Source organism: Poromitra crassiceps (assembly GCF_964638095.1).
Source record: "Poromitra crassiceps genome assembly, chromosome: 7".
Lineage (NCBI taxonomy): Eukaryota > Metazoa > Chordata > Actinopteri > Beryciformes > Melamphaidae > Poromitra > Poromitra crassiceps.
In genome coordinates, this window is record NC_139628.1 from 37,372,982 (window position 1) to 37,395,249 (window position 22,268).

At 45.7% G+C, this 22,268-nt stretch overlaps 1 protein-coding gene across 1 annotated transcript in view; it reads right to left on the bottom strand.

Moving 5' to 3' along the window:
- adgra3 (adhesion G protein-coupled receptor A3) overlaps positions 1-22,268 on the bottom strand; it is a 75,410-nt gene that overhangs the window by 11,551 nt on the left and 41,591 nt on the right. The window contains exons 3-10 of the mRNA XM_083639628.1: positions 21,167-21,238; positions 12,522-12,593; positions 12,287-12,358; positions 11,358-11,518; positions 8,364-8,577; positions 6,866-7,030; positions 5,857-6,058; positions 4,965-5,114 (exon numbers count right to left, since the gene is read on the bottom strand). Coding sequence (XP_083495754.1) covers positions 4,965-5,114; positions 5,857-6,058; positions 6,866-7,030; positions 8,364-8,577; positions 11,358-11,518; positions 12,287-12,358; positions 12,522-12,593; positions 21,167-21,238 — 1,108 coding nt within the window. The remainder of the gene's footprint in view (positions 1-4,964; positions 5,115-5,856; positions 6,059-6,865; positions 7,031-8,363; positions 8,578-11,357; positions 11,519-12,286; positions 12,359-12,521; positions 12,594-21,166; positions 21,239-22,268) is intronic.

Below are 22,268 nucleotides of genomic sequence, written 5' to 3' on the forward strand. Positions count from 1 at the left end.
ATGGAACATAGCCTGCACGTCCCCCATAAACGCAACAGGCTCCTGCCTGAATCGTACAAGAACTCCAAGCAATGAACTGGTGAGGTTGGGACCTTGCAGTAGCTCGCTGTTTAGCGATGTTCCTTTAAACGTGGCCCCACAATCAAACACCACTCGTAATGAACCTTTTCTGGGATGATAGACGCTGTGGTGTGGGATATACCACACCTTCCCATTTTGACCGTGCAACTGCTGCTGAGGTACTTGCTCCGCATAACCTTTATCAATAACTCCGTTGAGATAGCTTGAATAGTCCCTGTGCAACTGCGGGCTCTTCACAAACCTCCTCCTCAATCCAAGTATCCTCTGCTTGGCCACAGCAAAGTTGTTTGGTAGGAGAACTTCAGGTTTCTTAAGCGGCAACTTCAGCCAGTACCTCTGATCCTGTAGTGTTGCTGAGTGTTTCATGATCTCCATGAATCTGCAGTCTTCTCTAGACATCTCCTTGTCCTCTGAGGGCTTTTCATTAAAGTCGTAGCTATACTGATTGTTCAGCATGAGCTCCAAGTTGGATACAGAAATTCTATTCACCACAACAGAAGGAAGCTCAATGTCAAGATTGCTGCCACGCCCATTTCCATTTAAGGGACCATTGATGACCCATCCCAACACTGTTCTTATAGCGTAGGGGCCATCTCCACGACTGTTAACAATTTCCCAAGGTTCCAATAACCTGGGAGCGTTGGTTCCTATCAACATGTCAACATTGGCCTTTATGCTGGGGATACAAATCTTTGACAAATAAGGCCACCTTTTCAAGTCTGCAGCAGTAGCGATGTTATCTGCAGTAACTGGCATCTTCTTCTGTGTGAGAATTTCTGGGAGCGGATAAAAGTTATTTTCCTCAAGACCAGACACCTCCATTCCAGATAAGGAGTATGCTGGAACGACCTTTTCCTGCCCCATAGTTGTCAAAAGGAAATTAGTTCTTTTTCCTGGAATGCTCAACTTCTGCATAAGATCTTCTGAACAGAATGTAGCAGAACTGCCAGGGTCCAAAAATGCATAGGTCTGTATGACCTCATGTCCCTTGGCTGACTTGACCTGCACTGGAACAATAGACAGAATACACCGATCTCTTCCATCCCCTGTACGTCCACATGTCTGAGGGAGAGTTGATTGTTTCACTCCTGGTGCCTCATTTGTTTGTTCTGATTCCATATGCGTCTTCTTAATATGAAGCACAGTAGGATGTTGTTGCTCACAAACTTCGCAGGTCAAGCGTTTGTTACAGTCCCGACTTATGTGGCCAGTACATAAGCATCCAAAACAAATGCCTTTCTCCATTATAAGGCGAATCTTGTCTCTGTGCTTCTTGCCTTTAAATTGTTGACATTTCTCCAAAAGGTGAGCACGTGAACAGCACTGACAATATAAGCTCTCCTGTCTTCTTGAGCCATTTGTTGTAGTTTTATGTTCAGAATCCCTTGATGTTATTGTAGTGGCAAAGCTACTTCCTCTCACTCTGTGGCTTGACTGAAGATGAAACTTGTTGAAAGGCTTTAAACTGGCTGTTGGTGGCGACGTGCCCTCAATGTCACCAAAGATCGGGTCTGAGAGTACGCGCACATGTTTCTCAAGAAAAACAACAATGTCCATGAAATGAGCTCGATCTTTAGAGATTTCCATAATATCATGGGCTTTTGCTCTCCATCGCTCCCTGAGCTTGTATGGCAACTTGGAAATGACCATTCTCATATTAGTTGGCATATCCAATTCCTGCATATAATGGAGTTCTTGCATGACATTAGTACAACCACGCAAAAACAAAGCGTATGGTTGTAGGGCTTTAACATCATCAGATCGTATTGTTGGCCAAGCCAAAGCCTTTTCAATATATGCAGTGGCGATCTTATATTTATTTCCAAAGTGTTCTTGGAGGAGTCCCTTAGCAACAATGTAGCCACGTTCAGGAGCCATATGTTGGCAGCTACGAACCAACTCCTTTGGCTGTCCTTTGGTGAACTGTTCCAAATAATACAAGCAGTCAGCTTCGCTGGCCTTGCTTTCCACTCCTTGCTCAAATGATTTCATAAAGGCTTGGTATTGAAACGGATCTCCTTCAAACATAGGAATCTCTCGTGTTGGCAAGGAGAGTAGGCGCTGCTGGTGTACAAGTGCAGATGTTAATTCATTTTGTTTGTTCATGATAGTGATGACATCTCCAGATGGAATTTGATCATTTTGTTGTTGATTTACATATTGTCCACTACTTTGATTTGCTCGAGCAATTGTAGCACCACTTTGGAAAACATGTGATGTTTGCTGATGTTGTTGGTCCTGTGCATCCACAACTTGGTTTATTGCACTGAAACATTGCTTTGGTCTAGCATCCATCGCTGGTTGTTTGTTCTGTGGCATTGAGTAGCAATCTGTTGGTTTCCATACTGCAGGCTCATATGGCTGTGCCATAGGGTTAAGTGTGATGCATGGTGCCTCCTTTGTCCCTTTTTTATAATAAGAGTCCATGCCATCCATTGTTGCATGAGAGGAATGCTGTCCATCATAAGCATGCAAAACTGACAGCTTAGCAGTAGATGCTGCTAGCTCGGTTTCCAATTCCAGTTGTTGCTTTTTCCTCCTTATTTTTTGTTCCTCTTCCTCCAATGCTTGTAGCTCCTTTAAAGCTGCCATACGAGCAACAATTGCAGCTCTTTCTGCTGCTGCTTTAATTTGTGCTGAAGAAGTGGTAGACCGGATACTGGTGCAACTTTTATTTGAACCTTTTCTGCCCACTCTGGACACACTGTCATCAGGACTTATACCATCACAAAGCCCAACATTTTGATTGACAGTGACAACATCATGATTACCAGCATTTTGATTCAGATTACCAGCACCTTCATTCATATTACCAGCAGTTTGATTCATATTACCAGCACCTTCATTTTCAGACACATAATTTTCATTGCTTTTCATCCACTCTCGGACAGTGACAACAAATTCATCATTGAACATCATTTTGGCCTTATACCATATTTCATGTCGTTCGTGTTCCTCCTTTGGCAGTAAAGCCATCAAAGCATCATGTATGCACTCAATGTCATCACACAATTTAATGTAACCATCAAAAGCACCCTTTACCTTTGAGATTTCATTATTATCAATTAAACCTTGTATTGCTCTTCTTAAATCGACAGCCTTATTTAGTTTATTTTTTCTACTATTTTGCAATGTGTCCAATCTCTCAGCAAGTGCTTTAACGGAAAGTTTGCTCACTCGTTTTCCCAATACCTCCTCTTTACAGCCAGCCCCACTGTCCGATTTGGCTGCTGTATGCGCGCCCGCACCTGACCGCTTGTCAGACTGCTCCGCGTTACCGTTATTCGACATTGTCCAACAGTCAACAGTTTGCAAAAGATCAACGTTTATTGTTCAAGTTCATCCCCTTCAGCAACCATGGAATTACGCCAGTTAATGTGTGCACACAAACCTAGATGGCCATCTAAACGGTGGTAGCGCTACACATACCTCGATTATCCTGAATGTTGTTCCATGAATCAAAGCGGCCAGAACCTCCAACAGCGTTGCGTCCTGGCAGGCGACCAACAGATGCAATGCAGCTGGCAACACACTCCGCGTTGCGTCCTGGCAGGCGATCAGCAGATGCAATGCAGCTGGCAACACACTCCGCGCTCGGAGCTCCAACCTCCAAACACTGGCTCCCGTCCGGGGCTCTCCCACCGCCGCCGCAGCCTGCACACCTCTCGGTCTCTGCGTCCCGGGCAGCCGTTGATTAGACGAGATGCAGCTGGCGAAGTGCTCCAATCACACAGCAACCAGCCAATCGGAATCCTCCTCGCCGTTGCAATCACAACGTGAAGAAACTCCCAACTCTTCTTCAAACTCCAAACTCCACGAAAGCAAAGTTTTTGACTTGATTGTAGAAGCTAAGCCAATGCTTTAAGCCACTGAGGTGCTATGCCAGGGCTTCACCTGATTGACGCACACGTTACCTTGTATGATTGAATCAAAGTCCAGACAACTTCTTGCTTTGATACTCGTTACATTTATTTTCTAGTAATCCTCTTTGTTTCCACAGCATTTCCAGTAGCAAACAAACAACAAATAAACAGGTAACTTAGGTACTGCAGCAACAAGCTGCCTACCGTGGGTGTGTGTGGTCAAAAACTGTATGCTCTTCCGGGCGAAACACCTGATCAGCGCAAAGGGGTCGGTCTTACTTATAGAAGAGCGCTAATTGGCTCCTACAGTTATTATGATTATGATTATTATTTGAAGGAGGTGCTTATTGCACATTTACAACATTTAGTTAAAGTTTTAAAGGCTTTTGGCCTATAACAATGCTCAACGCTCAGAGCCACGCTAGGCTCTCAGCACTCCTTACCTTCTTTGAACATAATGTGAAAAAGAGCAGCTCTCAGTGGACTGAAGTAACTGAAGTCTTTGCGATCTCATCGTCACCCTCTCTACAGTTCCTCCAACTGTGCTGAAATGAGTGAGACACACACGTCTCTCTCCCGGTGTAACATTCTCACCCTTCCCTTAAAAGGACTGGCTAGCCAGGTGCACTGCAGCAATCACAGTGAGGGGGGAGAAATCTGATCTCATCCGTTTTCCAACCTCAGTTTCAGGGAGAAAAACCCCCCCCCCCCACATGGCTCATTCCAGATCCTATCTTATTATCCCCACTCATTTCGATTCCTCTGCAGATTAAAAACGGGACAAGGTTGCTTTGTTTGGCCGTCAGCTGTGCGGAAATGAAAGTCCTGACAAGATGTCCTTTCTCATTAAACCAGGACAACATATAAATTCTCAAAAGCAAGCATCACATTCTCCTGCATGCTGCTGAAGCGTATAAAAACCACATAGACCTATAACTTTACGCTGTAAAACATTTATCTCGACACTATAAAAAGCCTAATTGGGTGTGGAGTTGGAGATTAATGGCAGCCAATACTGACCTCTTTGAACTTCTCGGCAAACTTGCCAAACTTCTCGATCATTTCGGCCACAAAGATGATGTCCATTTTGTCTGAGAAGGTGGCGGCTTCCGCTGTGCAGACCAGCAGCCGCTGGGCCCTGGTCACCACATTGGTCACGTTCAGAGGGATCTGACGCACGGAGACAGACATTTAGGATGAAGGCATAAAACCGTCTGATATGGTGGCACGGACAGTTTATTATTATAAGGAAGAAAAAGCAGAAAAGGTCATTGAGAAAGCTGGGGAAATAAATTAAACACATAATAAGATGAAGATAATAAAGAAGGCAGAAGGATGACAGAAAGGATTAGAACAAGGTTGAAGTCAGAAAGTTACAAGCAAGAAAAATAATGTACAAGGAGGAAAATTGTCTTAATTCAACACAATAGCTATTTTCTGACCTATCGTGCATATTTTATTTTATTTTAGAGATGTGAGGAACGGAGAGAGAGTCGTATCTCAGGTTGCTCAAGCAAGTCCCTGCAGCCATTTATTTCCTCATTTCTAACCTTATACAGCATGTTGTGGCTAGCTAACATAGCACGGTGAAGTAGCTGTTGCAGCAGTAGCTGTGTGCTCTCCTGCCCAGAGGGGAGAGGAGACTTACTACACATGCCAGGGACGTAGCGTATTGTCCAGTTGGCCCATCCCACGAGAGTCACGTGACTCGGTACAAAAACTGCACTTGTGGTTTATGTCCGTCGTTCCCACTAGAGGGCGCTAGTGGTCAATTTGTGGTCGCCACGATATCACCTATCGCAGTAGGGATTTATGCATTGTCTATTAGTGTCTTTTAAGCTTGTGTAAAGGAAGAGCTGGTTAAATGAAGACCACTCTGTAGATCAATTAGTCAACCGAACCAATCACAGACCTGGTTGATGACATCGAGGAACCTGGTGACGTCTTTCTGGTACTGGCAGCGGGAGTAGTCGTCCTCTGCCCACAGCCCTCCGCGGTCACAGCGGCGCCACGCCCGCTGCTCCTCACCAGCGCTGCCCGAGTAGATGCCTGCGCCCGATGACAGTCTGTTGCAGGGCATGTAGGCTGTGATCCCTGCCAGGGTGCGTGGCCACCTGGACGGAACGGAGCCAAACAAATGACAGTTGTGGGTTTTTTGTGTGTGTGTCTTCGATGAAGTGGCACCAGCAATGTCTCTACTTCCTTCTTTCACTTGAAAGATCTCACAAGCTATTTGTTTATAGAATGGTGAGGATTAAGGTGGAGGGCAGGAAGACAATGCTTTGTGTTAGGACCAAGATGTTACCTTTGTGTCATCTGAACCATAATATAGAGACCGTTGCAACTTGACAACATCATATTCTAAATGTTCCATAGCAATAAACCTCTAGTGAAACCATCTATATGACATCAACAATAATAGAATGACATAATGAATGTGGCCAAAGGCATGACACTGCTTAATCAAGCACTTGTTTAACCACAAGGGGGTGCCACAGTGCTAGCAACACAGCTGCACCTCCACAGCACTAATAAACAATCCCTCAGACACATTTCATCCCAAGTATTGGTTCATACTAAACAAATGAATTAAATTTGTGAGTTTATATATGTTTAAAAGTATGTTTAAAATGTGACAGAGGACAAATTAACGGCTTTATCAATACTGATTACCATTAAATAAGCTTATTTGTTTGCTTATTGTAGATACAGGGTAGTTCAGATGCCAGAACGCACTGTTTAGCCCTGTGTGGTTTCGCACTAATTCAACTTAACATGTGTGGTGAAAAGTGCCGACTTGAAAACCCCAATGACATACCCGCTCCCACCAACTAGCGACATCAGATCTGGTGCATGGCTAAATGACAGGCCGCTGACAGTGGGGTGGCTACAAGCCTGTTTAAGTACGTATCCGCACTAACCGGAACTCTCCCTTGTTGTTGGAGACGCGTTCGGGAGCGCAGTACTTGGCGGAGCTCTCCAGCACCACAATGTGGACGGTCTTGGTGGTATTGCCCCTGCTTGTCCTGACGCGACACTCCCAGTTCCCCGTAGAACCAGGCTGGATGTTGGAGATGGTCAAGGCACTGGTGGAGAACAGAAAAGAGAAAATGTCTTCAAAATGTTCACAGACACACAGATAAATCTGTACTCGCCTAATGTGACATTAAAACAAGCCAGACAGAAGAATAGGTCTTAGGCATTGGAGGTCCGCGCTTCTAGGGCAAGATAATCAATTTAAGTGGGCTGTCGCCACTAAACACGCCTGATGCTTCTTTCATAGAGGTCCTTCATTTATACTGAATTCAGTGGGTTACTGCTGAAAACAGCAGCAGCCCTCAATGGAAATACAGTACACAACATAATCCCCCCCCACCCCCACCCCAACACACTATAATTAAAGGGATACGCCACTTTTTCGGGAGTTTAGCTCATTTGCCATATCCCCCCACATAACCAAGGTACACCATGCCTTTACCGTCACTGTCCAAGCAGTATACAGTGAGCTACAGTCTTGAAGTTAGTAAGGATCATCTTAGAATGGAGGCCAATGGTACACCCATTCAAAATAACCAAAAACAGATCTAATAGCGCTAAAATACATGTTGTGCTTCGGGTACTCAGTCACCACGGGATGAAATATCAATCAATAGTTACGTAAACGTCATTTTCGGAGTAAATCCCCACACCGAGTCACTTGCTTGTTTGCCCGTAAAGAGCGCTTCTGCTGTAAACAGTGCATGCGTTGTATGTTGCGCATGCCTGGCGGCCATGTTTAAGAAGTAATTCTGGCTATGTATTTACCTTAAAAAAAAAGCTAATTTCTCCACATTTGGATTAATATTTCATCTCGTGGTGAGTATCCGACGCACAACACTTATTTTGGAGCTAGTGAAGAATAAAAAATATATTTATTTATCCCCCTGAACAATTAGCCTGGGTAAACCCAGCCCCCAGTGACCTGCTCTCAGGCTGGTCAGACCTGCTCACGAGTCACAAGTAGTGACTGGGAACTCTGAGAGCAGGTCACGTGGGGGCTGGGTTTACCCAGGCTACTGAACAATCACCAGCCTATTACTATAGCAATACATGACACATAATCATCGTGACAAAATGCAAGAAGATCGTCGCCTGACCAGCGATGGACATAAAGAAGTTGTTCCCAGGGAAGCGTGTGTGTGCAAGCGTTGTTGATGGTTGCTTATGACAAATATAGACGGGGTTTGTCTGTCCCGTTTTGTTTCATCACATATTAGATGTTGCGTTCGCCCGCATACAATTAACAGCTCGATCATAAACAGCTGCAAAGACATCAGAGTGGACAATCTCACACACACACACACACACACACACACACACACACACACACACACACACACAAAACACAGCCTGCATAAACATGAATGGACTTGGCCATACCTTGCGATGAGGGAGCAGTTCTGCACCATGCTCTTCTCGATGTAGATGCCTTGGGCGGCGTCCGGCTCCACCATGCGGCCGTCTTGGTACCACAGCACCTGCATGTCCTCGGCCACGAAGGAGGCCTCGCACTGGAAGGGCAGGCTGTCCCCCTGGAAGACCACCTGCCGCTGGGACGGAGTCAGCTGGAAGGAGGGCAGTTCGAGCGGCGCGTCTGCGGCAGAGAACCAGAAGACGACGTGTGTAAAAGTAATTCTGATGTCCCGAAAATGACACATGGCAGAAATGGCCGTCAAGCACTCCCTTTTATCAAACTGTTAGCTTCTTAACAAAACGATTCAATTTAACGTGACGACCATCAAAAAAACGACAAAAAACCCCAAAAAAAGACTTTTCGCATTATTTCTAGTCACAAAATATCTCCGAAAGACTCAGCAAAATAATATAATATATAATAATATAATAATAATATATAATAATATAATATAATAATTCTTTCCTGGTTCTTAGTTTTTTTTGGGGGGGCGGGGTGATTTGTTACATTAATTCGGGAGACAAGACAATATCTTTTTGTTCCACCCATGGCATATTTTGGAGAGATAGGGAAAATATAGCGGTGCCTTGAATTCTGGCGTAGGATAATAGTTTTGTGCTATTTGTCATTCATGGCATGCAGTTGCCATGTATTTCATAACCCCCAAACTGATAAGATATGAGCAAGTACAAACAAAGGCAGCAGTGCCCTGCACGCCCCCTCTCTTATCTCCTGTGTCATTGCACAAGCTCCCCAAACACCAGCCTCTCTGATACCAAGAGGACAGAAACTAAAGAGGCAGTTCACCATTTTGACAATACTACCCCGCTGACTGATAACTCAGTGCCGGGGCTTTTTTTCAACCGGCCAACATCTTAACTGGTTCCTTTAGAGCTATAAAGTACTGCAGGAATGAGTCCGGAAGTAGCACTTCCGGTTCGTAGGGGGAAAAGGAGAAAGTGAATGGGACTTTGTTGTGGGGGTTTCGGTTACATGCATGAAATAAGGTCTGTGTTTAGCTAAAGTTTATGAAACAGCGAGGTTTGTGTTCAGATCTTCACAAACGAGGACCACTTTTATGACTTTTGAAGCGTAAATGCGTTCTTTTTTAAACGCGACTTTCAGAAAATGCTTCAAAAGTCATAAAAGTGGCCATGGTCATTTCATGCATTTAACCTAAATCCCCATACTAAAATCCCATTCACCTGTCCCCTTGCGAACCAGCATGGTGGCAATTTCTGGGTAAGCCTACAAAAATCCCTGCGGTACTCCATTGCCCTCTGGATTCATCTGGATTACAGAGATGCTCGCGTTCGGGTCGGGAAGGGCGTTAAAATCACTTTTAGGTGATTTGAGCGTGTAAGGCGATACAGTGTGTTTGTGCCATGTCTGAGAATACATCTTTGAGGCTGGGAATGCATTTCCAAATATTGTCAACAGGAAACATGAGCTCACAAGTTCTACATTTAGAGCACAAGTGAAACCGGACATCTTGGGTGTGTCACCAAACCTTTCATTACGCAAATAGGTGGAAAAGCACGGTGGATGGTGGATGAAGCAACCCATCATCAATATAATAAGAAAATAATTAGATCAACTGTTTGATAGTTGCATTAAATAAAACATCCCTAGCTCAGACTATCATGTCCCTTGATAATGGAGCGTAATATGAGTGACACACAAACAGCCAATCATTTAACAGACAAATCCTAAAGTTCCCACCCACACACATATTAAGTGGCAGACTGAACGTTTGTTTAGTCTCTTAAGGGCTCTTAGACAGCAGCTTAGCCCCAGACTAGCCTCAGGCTAGCGAAGGTCGTGAGCCTGCCAAAACCTGGTAGCGCGGCAGTCTGCGTTTTGTTGGGCTGCCCGTCTTTACAGACCGGACTTCTCGTCACTCACCACGCCATTTAACATTCACCAGCCCCTCCGCTCAACGCCCTGGCCAGTGGCCGACCATTCCTGGTTTCTCCCAGGAGTCTGCTGCCTCGTCTGAAGCAGAGTACAGGAGTCTGCTGCCTCGTCTGAAGCAGAGTACAAGAGCTAACAGAGCCAGGAGTCTGCTGCCTCGTCTGAAGCAGAATACCCAGGAGTCTGCTGCCTCGTCTGAAGCAGAGTACCCAGGAGTCTGCTGCCTCGTCTGAAGCAGAGTACAAGAGCTAACAGAGCCAGGAGTCTGCTGCCTCGTCTGAAGCAGAGTACAAGAGGTAACAGAGCCAGACTCTATTGGGTTTTCCCAGAGCTAATTACACAGCCGCAACACTCCATTTGTGTCTTTTTAATGGTTGTGTTAACATTCAAATTATTACCTGTGTGACTTGATAAATAAGCTGATTGAATATAATGTGGTTGAATCCAACCTTTGTACTCATGGTCTTTATTAAAAATAGACAAAGAATTATCAATAATTATTGATATCGACTGATATGCAATCATCATCATCATCATCATAACTAAAAGGGAGCAAGTGGGCTCTGCGATTTTTGTCCCGGAAGTGATGTAACTCAACTGGAAGTTATGTCATCAGTGATGTCACTTGAGCAATTGTGCATTGTGACATCACTGATTATGTCATAGGCATTGTGACATCATCAGTGATGTCTTAAGAGCAATAGTGAGATCATCAGTGATGTCATGAGAGCAGGTGAGCCTGCACAGCGGTCGAGCTGCATGGCGGGCGAGGGAGCAAGTGAACCCGCACAGCGGTTAAGCTGCAGGGCGGGCGAGGCCGCGCAGTGGCCGAACTGCACATGCGAGCTGCAGGGCGGGCGACGCCGCGCAGTGGCCGAGCTGCGCATGCGAGCTGCAGGGTGGGCGAGCCCGTGCAGCGGGCGAGCCTAGGAATCGAGCGCGCGAGATGCCGAGTATTTTATATCAACATATATTTTTTTGACTATATAGCCCAGCCCTATACAGTATAAATGTATACAGGGCAGGTGAAGTGTGTGTGACCCTACCACAGGTGAGGAGTTCAGGCTTGATGGAGGTAATGAGTTGGCCCTGGAGAGATCGGGGGTAGAAGCACCGGGTGTCCTTCACCCCGATGTTCCTGTCTTTGATCCAGCGCAGCAGCCACAGGAGGTTGCAGTCACACAGCAGGAAGGGCGTCTGAAACTCTCTGGGGATGTACAGCAACACACAGAAGATCAGTTTCAGGCACTGCCATTGGTAAAGTATCCAGTCAGGTGACGTGAATGGTACGTATGCAAATTAGCTATTTGCCTGATGGACAAACACAGTCTTGTTTTTGTATTTTACAGCTTCAACGCCGCATTATGTAACTCTTTTATCTTAATCTAACAGCTTTTTAACCATTTCGACGATACAGTGACTTCTAATGGGGAGAATGGCAGCTCGGCCTGTTTCTGCACTATGGATTTTTGGTGGCTGCGTCCCAGTGCGGCTTGACAGTGTCAAGTTGCCTGGAACATTTAAGTCCATTTTCTTTCTTTTCCTTCGAATTAAAAGTTTTCCACTGACAAACTAATGGCATGCTTTTATTGTGAAGTCCATATAGGGAGTTAAACATGTTTCACTTTCTAGCTTGATCAGCGGCGCGATTAACTACTTATTTCACTGAAACAAGTCGAGACAACATCATTTGGGGATATTTGGAGCTATCCCCCCCCCCCCCAGCAAACCAATTATAAACACTGCAGGAAGATTAGCAAAGTAGAGAGTACAAGCAGAAACATTAAAATAAGGCTGATATCTGAACATACAACGTGGGAAGTGTAGCATTTAGGTGGCGTCGCAGTTTCCCCAAATAGAAATGGGGACAGAATGGGGTTTTAAAGCATTCTGATTGACTTAATTGTCACGGTGAATACCCTGTGATTATGCTTGAATAACAACACGCGGACTCCTTCCTTGTCATCACACTTACAACGTTTTCAGAGACACCAAGCTGTCAAAGGTCCCCTGAGACAATGACGAGAACATGTTCCCTGACAGGTTTCTGAGGAGAAAAACACAACAACGGTGATCTGACCCATTTGATAAGAAACTGATCAAAAACCGATGATGCGGTAACGTGTCGTGTTTACATGAATGCCTACTAGACAAAGTCTGTATAATCATTGATTTTCCAGCACAAAACATATTCAATATTGATGACTTACAGTCTGACCAGGCTGGTGAGGCCCTTGAAGATGTCCACATTGAGACAGCCAATGCGGTTGTTGGATAAATCTCTGTAATGCACAAAGAAAGAGAGGCGTCTGGTTGGTTTTCGTCCACATTTCAAAAACAATGCAAAAACGACAGCTACAATCGGCTGAACAACCATCAATAGGCAAGTAGTTGTGTGTGAGTTTTATGACAACAAGATAAGCCATGGAAAATCAAATGGAATCATGTGACAAATTGATAAATACGAGGAAATGTATGTTTTAAGTCAGTGAGATACAGCCAGACAGGGTTTTCAAAACCAAAGCCAGGACTCGACAGAGACAGGTTGAGGCAAGAAGGCCAAAAAAAAGAAAGTTCAGTTTTGTCAGGTTTACAACTTTTCAAGGTGATTTGGGATGATGTCTGTGTTGTCCTTGGGGGCTAACCAACACATCAAAGGCAGAGTAACAGTCTGGGAGGTGATTCATCGCCCACGATTAAAGTCAAACGCGTCAAAACTGTGTGTTTCTCCTCTGGATGGGACCTGACATCACGTCTCTGGCAAACATCAGATGGAAGTGTCTGCTGCTGGGCTTCTCCAGGCCTTTTTACGAAGCATCGCAGACGATTCCAGCGCCTAACATGGAAAAGACTGATCCTACCTCTGTGAATTACACCTAATGTGCAAACATTTAGAAATGGCTTCGAGGGGGAAAGGCATTCATTCAACTGGAAGCCCCGGGTCAACTTTCCACTAATACACACTAGCTCACACTTCAACAGTCGGTTTCTTTAAACATTGCGCCAGGGCTGACTTAAAAAAAAAAAAAATCAGGGCATGTCTGGATGTTATAATGTCACATCAAAAGTCAGTCTAAACAAAGCCGACAAATGTGATTAATATCACACATCTAAATTGTAGACTCTTACAACGAGCGTGACAGAATTAAGCTGAAATTCCTAGATCGCCATCATTCGAGGCAACCAATTGGAGGTCAAGGTCCAAAATCACAGCTGAAACAAATATTCCCCTGTCCACTCCATACAATGATCACATGCTAGAGAAGTGCAAAGTAAAGAAATAACAAGAAACAGGGAGAAAAGGTAGATGATTACTTCAACCCACAAGCTAGTAAACTATATCCACAGACGCCGGAGGAATGCGATGCCGACACAAAGTGATACCTGGAAAATGACTGTCAGGCATATGCTAACTAACATCCAAGCATTTCTTTAATTATTGTTGTTGGTCCTTAAGGTGCCAGCTGGGGAATTTACTGTGTGAGGTTATTAGTTCCACTTGGAGTGGAAGACAAAGCCGCCTTTTGCCTGCTTGCCAGTTCTTGCTAGCATTATGTGCCAGCAGGGGAAGGATAACACAGTAGGAGTAAAGGGGGGTGTTTCATTAGCAAAGGTATACAATTTCATCTGACTTCATTGCCAAGCAGTGTTGGGGTAACGCATTACAAAAGTAACATATTACATGTAATATATTACTTTGAGTAGTAACTCAGTAATATAACTTATTACCAATAGGATTTCAGTAATATTATACCAGTTACTTTGTCAAGTAACACAAGTTACAAATTGATTTGTTTTTCAATCAAAGCACATATTTAAATACAGATACAATCATCTCCTAATCAAATTGTGTGTTTTTATGCAAATAACCACTATAGAGACAATAACAAAGGAAAAGGGTAACATTTAGAATTTTGGACGGTTTGGACACTGACTTCAAGACGGTTTAAATTCTTTTTTGGGATGGTTCCGGCGCGGCGATGTCCTTCTGCTACTGCTGTTAGTTTGGTGAAAGTAATGCAAAAGTAGTGTAATAAGTAAAGTGACAAGTTAAGGCCCAATTATACTCCATTTTCATCCGTAAATAAGGGCGTAATCGTCACTGCCCACATACTTCCATGCGTCTTTCACGTTGGTATCATGTTAAGCAATACATCCACCAGTGGGCAGTAGAGAGTCAAATGCATGAGTGTGGTGTGTGTGGTTTTCCTCTGTTTCATGCGTATCCGTAAGCTTTCAGATGACGGACAGAAAACGGACAAAATGAACGCAGAGTACGGACAGAAGGCTCTGTCCGTCTCCGTCTCCGTCTTTAACGTTGAGTATAATTGGGCCTTTACTCTACACAGACAGTAATATTGTAAAGTAATGTATTACTTTCGAATGAAACTAGTAATATGTAGTACACTACATTTTGGAAGTAACTTGCCCAACACTGTTGCCAGGACTGAAATACTTGATGTACAACTGTTGTCCATCAAGGGAAAAAGAGCCCTGAGAGATGATGCTGAATAACGGCGCTACTCTTTTTTTAATACATGTAACTCATTTTCCCCGTGAAAAGAATCTGTATCATTCCACACCGTAGATAATGTAAATAAACGTATCTTTTATATTGCTATGGAGCCATTACTGACAGGAACATAATAACACCACTAGTCTCCATCTGCTTTTCTTTATGGGAAGCGGTGGACGTTGCCAAAAGTCTAATCTCACGCACAGTCCTTGGGCCCACAAGCATGAGGCAAAGTAACAGCACAGAGAGGAGTGTTTGAGTGCAACGGCTTCTTCACTTGTTGTGAACGAGATGAGGAGCAGATGCAGAAATGGAGCAGATGCACAAATAGCCCGATGTGATTAGAGGCTGAGGCCACGGCTGTTCAGCTGTTGGTGGAATGTGGGCTAAAGGGGTAAAGGGTAAACGGGTAAAGGGGTCTGCTGGCGAGAACGTGCGTAAGGGCCCAGACAGATCAACTCCGTCGAGACGCGGCGCCCGCTGTAGTACGTAGGGATGTCACGATACTACAATTTCTACTTCGATACCGATACCCAGGAAAATATCGATACTCGATACCATTTTCGATACCACATGAAGGGGGGGGATGATGACACATTAAGAAGCATAAAAATAAAGTTAGACAGATGGATGGACAGATGCACACTTCTCCATCATCTAGGCCTGATCAATCTTTGAACTTAGACAGCAGATTAGCCCTGCTCTAGCCATCAGAACACGTTTAGCTTGTTGAAGCAACAGATACCCGATGATAGGGAGGGGAAAATCTGTGATTTTTCATTAAAAGAAAGCACTGATGGTATCAAAACTGTCGCAAAACTAAGTATTGTATCGGATTAAAACTTTCAGTATTGATACTTTTCGATACTATCGATACTTTTGACAACCCTAGTAGTACGACGATGTGGGAGTGTCTCACTGCCCTCTGCCCCACCCCCTCAAAACAAGTGTGTGTGTGTGTGCGTGCGCGAGCACAGGCTCTGTGGTGTGTGTGGGTGGATGTGTGTGATTGGCCAGCTGCAGCGTGACGTCGGGGTTGCATTCCTCCAAAGTAGGATCGCCCTGAACTTTCTCGCCATACGACCGACCTACCCCCATTGAAAATGAATGAATCGAGCGCTGTGTGTAAACTCCTTAAAGGGAAAGCTCGCCCTAAAAATCCAAAATACATATTTTCCCTCTCACCTGTAGTGCTATTTTTATGCATCTAGATTGTTTTGGGATAGTTGCCTGGGTTGTGGAGATATTGGCCGTAGAGATGTCTGCCGTCTCTCCATCCAATCCAATGGAACTGGATCAGGATGGCTCTCGGCTTGTGGTGCTCAAAAGCGCAAAAAAAAAAAAAAAAAACATTTGAAAAACAGCAATGTCTCTTTCCAGAAATCATGACCCGGTAACTGAAGATAATCCACAGACCTTGTTGTGAGGGGTTTCATGTAGGAACTATTTTCTTTCGACCGAACTACACCCACTAGCTGCTAGCTAGTTCCTACATGAAACTAACAGCAGCTAGAGCAGCAGCTAGCTAGCTAGCGGGTGCAGTTGGGTCGAAAATAGAAAATAGCGTGTATTATAGTGTGTCTGCAACTATCTGTGTGTGAAGAGGTCTGAGAGTGGGGTCAAGGGGCAGACATCTCTTTCCCCTGAGGCTGTAATCAACAGTACACCCTACACCTCTGCTCTCGGCTCTCATAATGAGCCCCAGACAACTGGGACCACCAGGCACCACCTGACTATGAGATCAGATGTTGTGAGGGTGGAGGTATGTGGTGGAGGGCTTCTCGGCGCCAGCCTGCTAGTCTGTGGACTGGATTTAACTTGTCATTCAGTTGACTGTCTCGTAACTTAACAATTAAAAAAAATATATATATATATTTATCTTATCTAGGGAAGTGCACATGTTCTTTGTCCAGCAACGCACTGCTTCACATTCACTCCGTTACATCCACATTCAAGCTGCCCAGCAGTAGCGGTCTTCTACCGTTGGCTACTTGGTGGTGGTGGTGGTGGTGGTTACACTGAAGCAGCGGTTCGGTAGGTGTTGAAGTGCCTTGCTCAACAGCAGCTTGACTGTAGTTGCTGAGGGATCATGGGAGAGGGTTATAATCATTTTCCCCCGACCCACATTTTCCCAGGCCGTGCAGGAATTTAACCCGTTGGCCTTCCAGTCACAAGGCTGCCTCTCCAACCTCTAGGAGAGCACTGCTCTCCACTCATCTGTTCATTATTTAATCTACAATGGCTGTGATGATGATGATGGGTGGATCCCCTACCATCCAAACTTCTGCTACTGTCCCTTTAATGTCCATGTGACTCCTCTTTCACAAGGCAGGTAAAAAAAAATGGCAGCAGAAATGAGAAGAAATCTAATTAGGCACTTGTGATGGGGGAGGTGAAACTGAACCAGTGGCTAGAGGAGAGGCAGAGAGAGAAAGGACCACCATCACAGCGTTGGGTGCTCATGCTATGGCAAAAGGTATGTGACAGGAAGAAAAAGAAGCGACATGTACTTTCATGTCATATTCTTCTCATCGCTGTCAATAGAGAGCCAAAGTGAACGTCACTTCCTGCTTCAGCACTGTACCAGAGATTTTCATCCGCCATTTATTTTCCCATAGACATTTTGTAAAATGCTTATAGAAATAGTTTTACTTGGTCAAAACCAAACGGTTCAGCTATATTTAGAATCAGGAGAGACCATAGAACATTTCACTCGGACCAAAACAAAAAAAAACATCTAATTTTTTTTTTTTTTTTATCCGATTTTTTTTTTAACATTTAGGCCCGAGTTTAAATGTTATGCGGTCTCTCCTGTTTCTAAATATATCTGAACAGTTTTCAGGTTTGAACAAGTACAACTATTTCTATAAGCATTTTACGAAATGTCTGTGGGAAAATAAAAATGGCGGATGAAGCAGGAAGTGACGTTCACTTTGGCACTCTATTAGCTCCGCTGCCATCTCGCACAAGCTGAGGTGGGCGTGGCCTTTGTGGGCGTAGTGCCAAAACTCAGCGCAGGGCTTCTGTGTGTGTGTGTGTGTGTGTGTGTGTGTGTGTGTGTGTGTGTGTGTGTGTACATTCCCAGCATTCAGGGCACTATTTACCTCCTCTTGTCTTTCACTCGTCTTCTCTTTCCTGTGCTACTTTCTCCCTTTCTTTCTTTCTCCCCGTGGAGAAATGCCTCAGCAGCTACGTGAGCGACAGATGGGGGAGGCAACCCTCCGGTACCCCTTAGGCAAGACCAAACTGTGTTCGGGAGAGAACAGCGCGATTCGGTTCCGTGTCGAAATTGTGGCTCAAAAACGACGGTGTAATGATAACAAAAGCGTCAGTGAACATCATGAGTGAGGAGGAGGAGGAGGGGGTGATTTTAATATGCAGCAGACGCGTCGCGGCGTTTAGGTAGGTAGGTAGGTATGAATCCATGCGAGTCCAGGATGAATATGCAACGAGGAGGCCGCAGGAAATGAGGCCGTGTCTGAGCCAAGCAGCTCTGAGGGGCTTCCTGTCTCGCTCGCATTGCTGCGCGCAGGCCGCCAAGCTCAAGTTTATGTTGGCAGAGAGACTGGGTACTGTTGGATCATTCCAAGTCATGCTCTCTCGCTCTCTCTCTCTCTCTCTCTCTCTCTCTCACACACACACACACACACACACAAAGGGAAACTCACAATTACACGCGCAGGTACACACCATCTTTGACCTAACTCCCAAGTGCGCACATATCTCCCCACCTATATGTCCTCTGCATATTACGTTTAGCCGTTCCTTACACAATATACATGGATGCTACTACACACATGTGGAGGAGGTGCATATATACATATACATCTAGCTCACCCTCCTCTCCTTGAATGTGTGAAAGTGGATAGGGGGGGCTGGCGCTGTCTGGAGTGGTCTCTGGCAGGAGGCCAGCAGAAAGCCAAGACAGCAGTAGACTCACTGCTGCTTGACCAAGCTCCCTTATAGAAAGTGGAGACACTATGGACCTGCTAGGACATGCACAGTAGGCTGCATGTATAGACACTGACGACAACAACTGCTTTCAACACAAGCTATGTGATGGGAGGCATTGCTGAAAGCTGCCTAGTAGCCTCTGAACAAATCATATTAAAACACAGCCCTGACAACAATACACAGACTCAAAGGGAATTTGTCGTTGCAAAATTCCAATTCCCAAAACAAAATCACATTGCGAACATTGAACAAAAGCACTCGACAGCAAAACCATTATTTCAAGTTTGTCTGACTTTGGACTCTCAGTTTTCATAAACCCTCCGGCTCACATGGCAAATAATCACAACAAGCACTCCAAACTGCCTCCTTGCAATTAAGAGGAAAACTGCTGAATTGAGCTATTTTGGTTTAGGAGGACCAAATGTGGTACGCGTGCAGAAAGACACTTGCACAGAACACAGTGGAGAATGAGAGTGAGGAGCTGCAGAGTGCACAGAACACAGTGCAGATGACAGCGAGGAGCTGCAGACTGCACAGAACACAGTGCAGATGACAGCGAGGAGCTGCAGACTGCACAGAACACAGTGCAGATGACAGCGAGGAGCTGCAGACTGCACAGAACACAGTGCAGATGACAGCGAGGAGCTGCAGAGTGCACAGAACACAGTGCAGATGACAGCGAGGAGCTGCAGAGTGCACAGAACACAGTGCAGATGACAGCGAGGAGCTGCAGAGTGCACAGAACACAGTGTAGATGACAGCGAGGAGCTGCAGACTGCACAGAACACAGTGCAGATGACAGCGAGGAGCTGCAGACTGCACAGAACACAGTGCAGATGAGAGCGAGGAGCTGCAGACTGCACAGAACACAGTGCAGATGAGAGCGAGGAGCTGCAGACTGCACAGAACACAGTGCAGATGACAGCGAGGAGCTGCAGACTGCACAGAACACAGTGCAGATGACAGCGAGGGGCTGCAGACTGCACAGAACACAGTGCAGATGACAGCGAGGAGCTGCAGACTGCACAGAACACAGTGCAGATGACAGCGAGGGGCTGCAGACTGCACAGAACACAGTGCAGATGAGAGCGAGGGGCTGCAGACTGCACAGAACACAGTGCAGATGACAGCGAGGAGCTGCAGACTGCACAGAACACAGTGCAGATGACAGCGAGGAGCTGCAGAGTGCACAGAACACAGTGCAGATGACAGCGAGGCGCTGCAGACTGCACAGAACACAGTGCAGATGAGAGCGAGGAGCTGCAGAGTGCACAGAACACAGTGCAGATGACAGCGAGGAGCTGCAGACTGCACAGAACACAGTGCAGATGAGAGCGAGGAGCTGCAGACTGCACAGAACACAGTGCAGATGACAGCGAGGAGCTGCAGACTGCACAGAACACAGTGCAGATGAGAGCGAGGAGCTGCAGACTGCACAGAACACAGTGCAGATGACAGCGAGGAGCTGCAGAGTGCACAGAACACAGTGCAGATGACAGCGAGGGGCTGCAGGCTGCACAGAACACAGTGTAGATGACAGCGAGGAGCTGCAGAGTGCACAGAACACAGTGCAGATGAGAGCGAGGAGCTGCAGACTGCACAGAACACAGTGCAGATGACAGCGAGGAGCTGCAGACTGCACAGAACACAGTGCAGATGAGAGCGAGGAGCTGCAGACTGCACAGAACACAGTGCAGATGACAGCGAGGAGCTGCAGACTGCACAGAACACAGTGCAGATGAGAGCGAGGAGCTGCAGACTGCACAGAACACAGTGCAGATGACAGCGAGGAGCTGCAGACTGCACAGAACACAGTGCAGATGACAGCGAGGAGCTGCAGACTGCACAGAACACAGTGCAGATGACAGCGAGGAGCTGCAGACTGCACAGAACACAGTGCAGATTACAGCGAGGGGCTGCAGACTGCACAGAACACAGTGCAGATTACAGCGAGGGGCTGCAGACTGCACAGAACACAGTGCAGATGACAGTGAGGAGCTGCAGACTGCACAGAACACAGTGCAGATGAGAGCGAGGAGCTGCAGACTGCACAGAACACAGTGCAGATGACAGCGAGGAGCTGCAGACTGCACAGAACACAGTGCAGATGACAGCGAGGAGCTGCAGAGTGCACAGAACACAGTGCAGATGACAGCGAGGGGCTGCAGACTGCACAGAACACAGTGCAGATGACAGCGAGGAGCTGCAGACTGCACAGAACACAGTGCAGATGACAGTGAGGAGCTGCAGACTGCACAGAACACAGTGCAGATGACAGCGAGGGGTTGCAGACTGCACAGAACACAGTGCAGATGACAGTGAGGAGCTGCAGACTGCACAGAACACAGTGCAGATGACAGCGAGGACCTGCAGATGGCTACTCACAGTCTTTTGAGTGCTGGCAGGCCGAGGAACGCTCCTGGCTCGATGCGACTGATCATGTTGCTCCTCAGGTCCCTGTCAAAAAAAGAGAGGAAAGTTTAGCTTGTGAGCAAATTATACAACAACAAAATAAGACTTTTCATACTGATTATAGATTATATGGCCACACATTTTCCAATCCCAGACTAGTCCTCAACCCCGTTCTTTGTAGAACATTATCAAATGTACGGGTTGTAGCCTATAGAGAGCCAAAGTGAAACGTCACTTCCTGCTTTCTCCCTGTACCAGTCCAGCGCTACGAACAACGGCAATTTTGTCAATTTAAAACGTAACTTTGCATGTCAAGAAAGTCACAGTTTGTCGCCAAACTGTTGCCCTAGAAGTTATAAATCAGAAAGACTAGCTGTACACATACACATACACGTAGACATGTACATACACTGTCACTTAGGCGACAGTGTATGTACTGTCGCCTAAGTGACGTCACTTTCTCTACCGGCAAAGCTGAAGACCGGCGACATGCCACGAGCTTCCACAAGCTATGTAGTTGTTATACTAAACTAACCCCTACGTTTCAGTTTGACGACAAACTGTGACTTTCTTGACATGCAAAGTTATGTTTTAAATGGACAAAATTAGCGTTGGCACCCCGTGGCACAATTCAAACGGGATCAAAAAAGTTACCTTATTCTCCGTCCACCGCCATTCATATTTTTCGCACCGCTGGTACAGGGAGAAAGCAGGAAGTGACGTTTCCGATACCTATTAGGTAGTTAGCTGACGCTGCAATTTGCAACTCACAAGTTGAGGTTTAGTAGGGGACTGAACCTGAGAATTTGTTATGCGACACCGCTAGGCTACGCTACCATCTTTCTGAAATCAACATCTCAGTGAGTAGTGACGCCTTTCACAGAATTGTCTTGCGAGGGAACCGTTTGAAACCTAGCTTATCACTGCAACAGGAAGTAAAGCTAGGGGCAGTTTATGTTGTCAAGTTAAAAGCGTCTATAGCAGCACCAATATGGCAGGCAAGTAAAAAGTGACAAGCACAGACTTCCATCACTGTCTGTCTGATGTCAGGACAGTGACCTCAGACATGATGAAG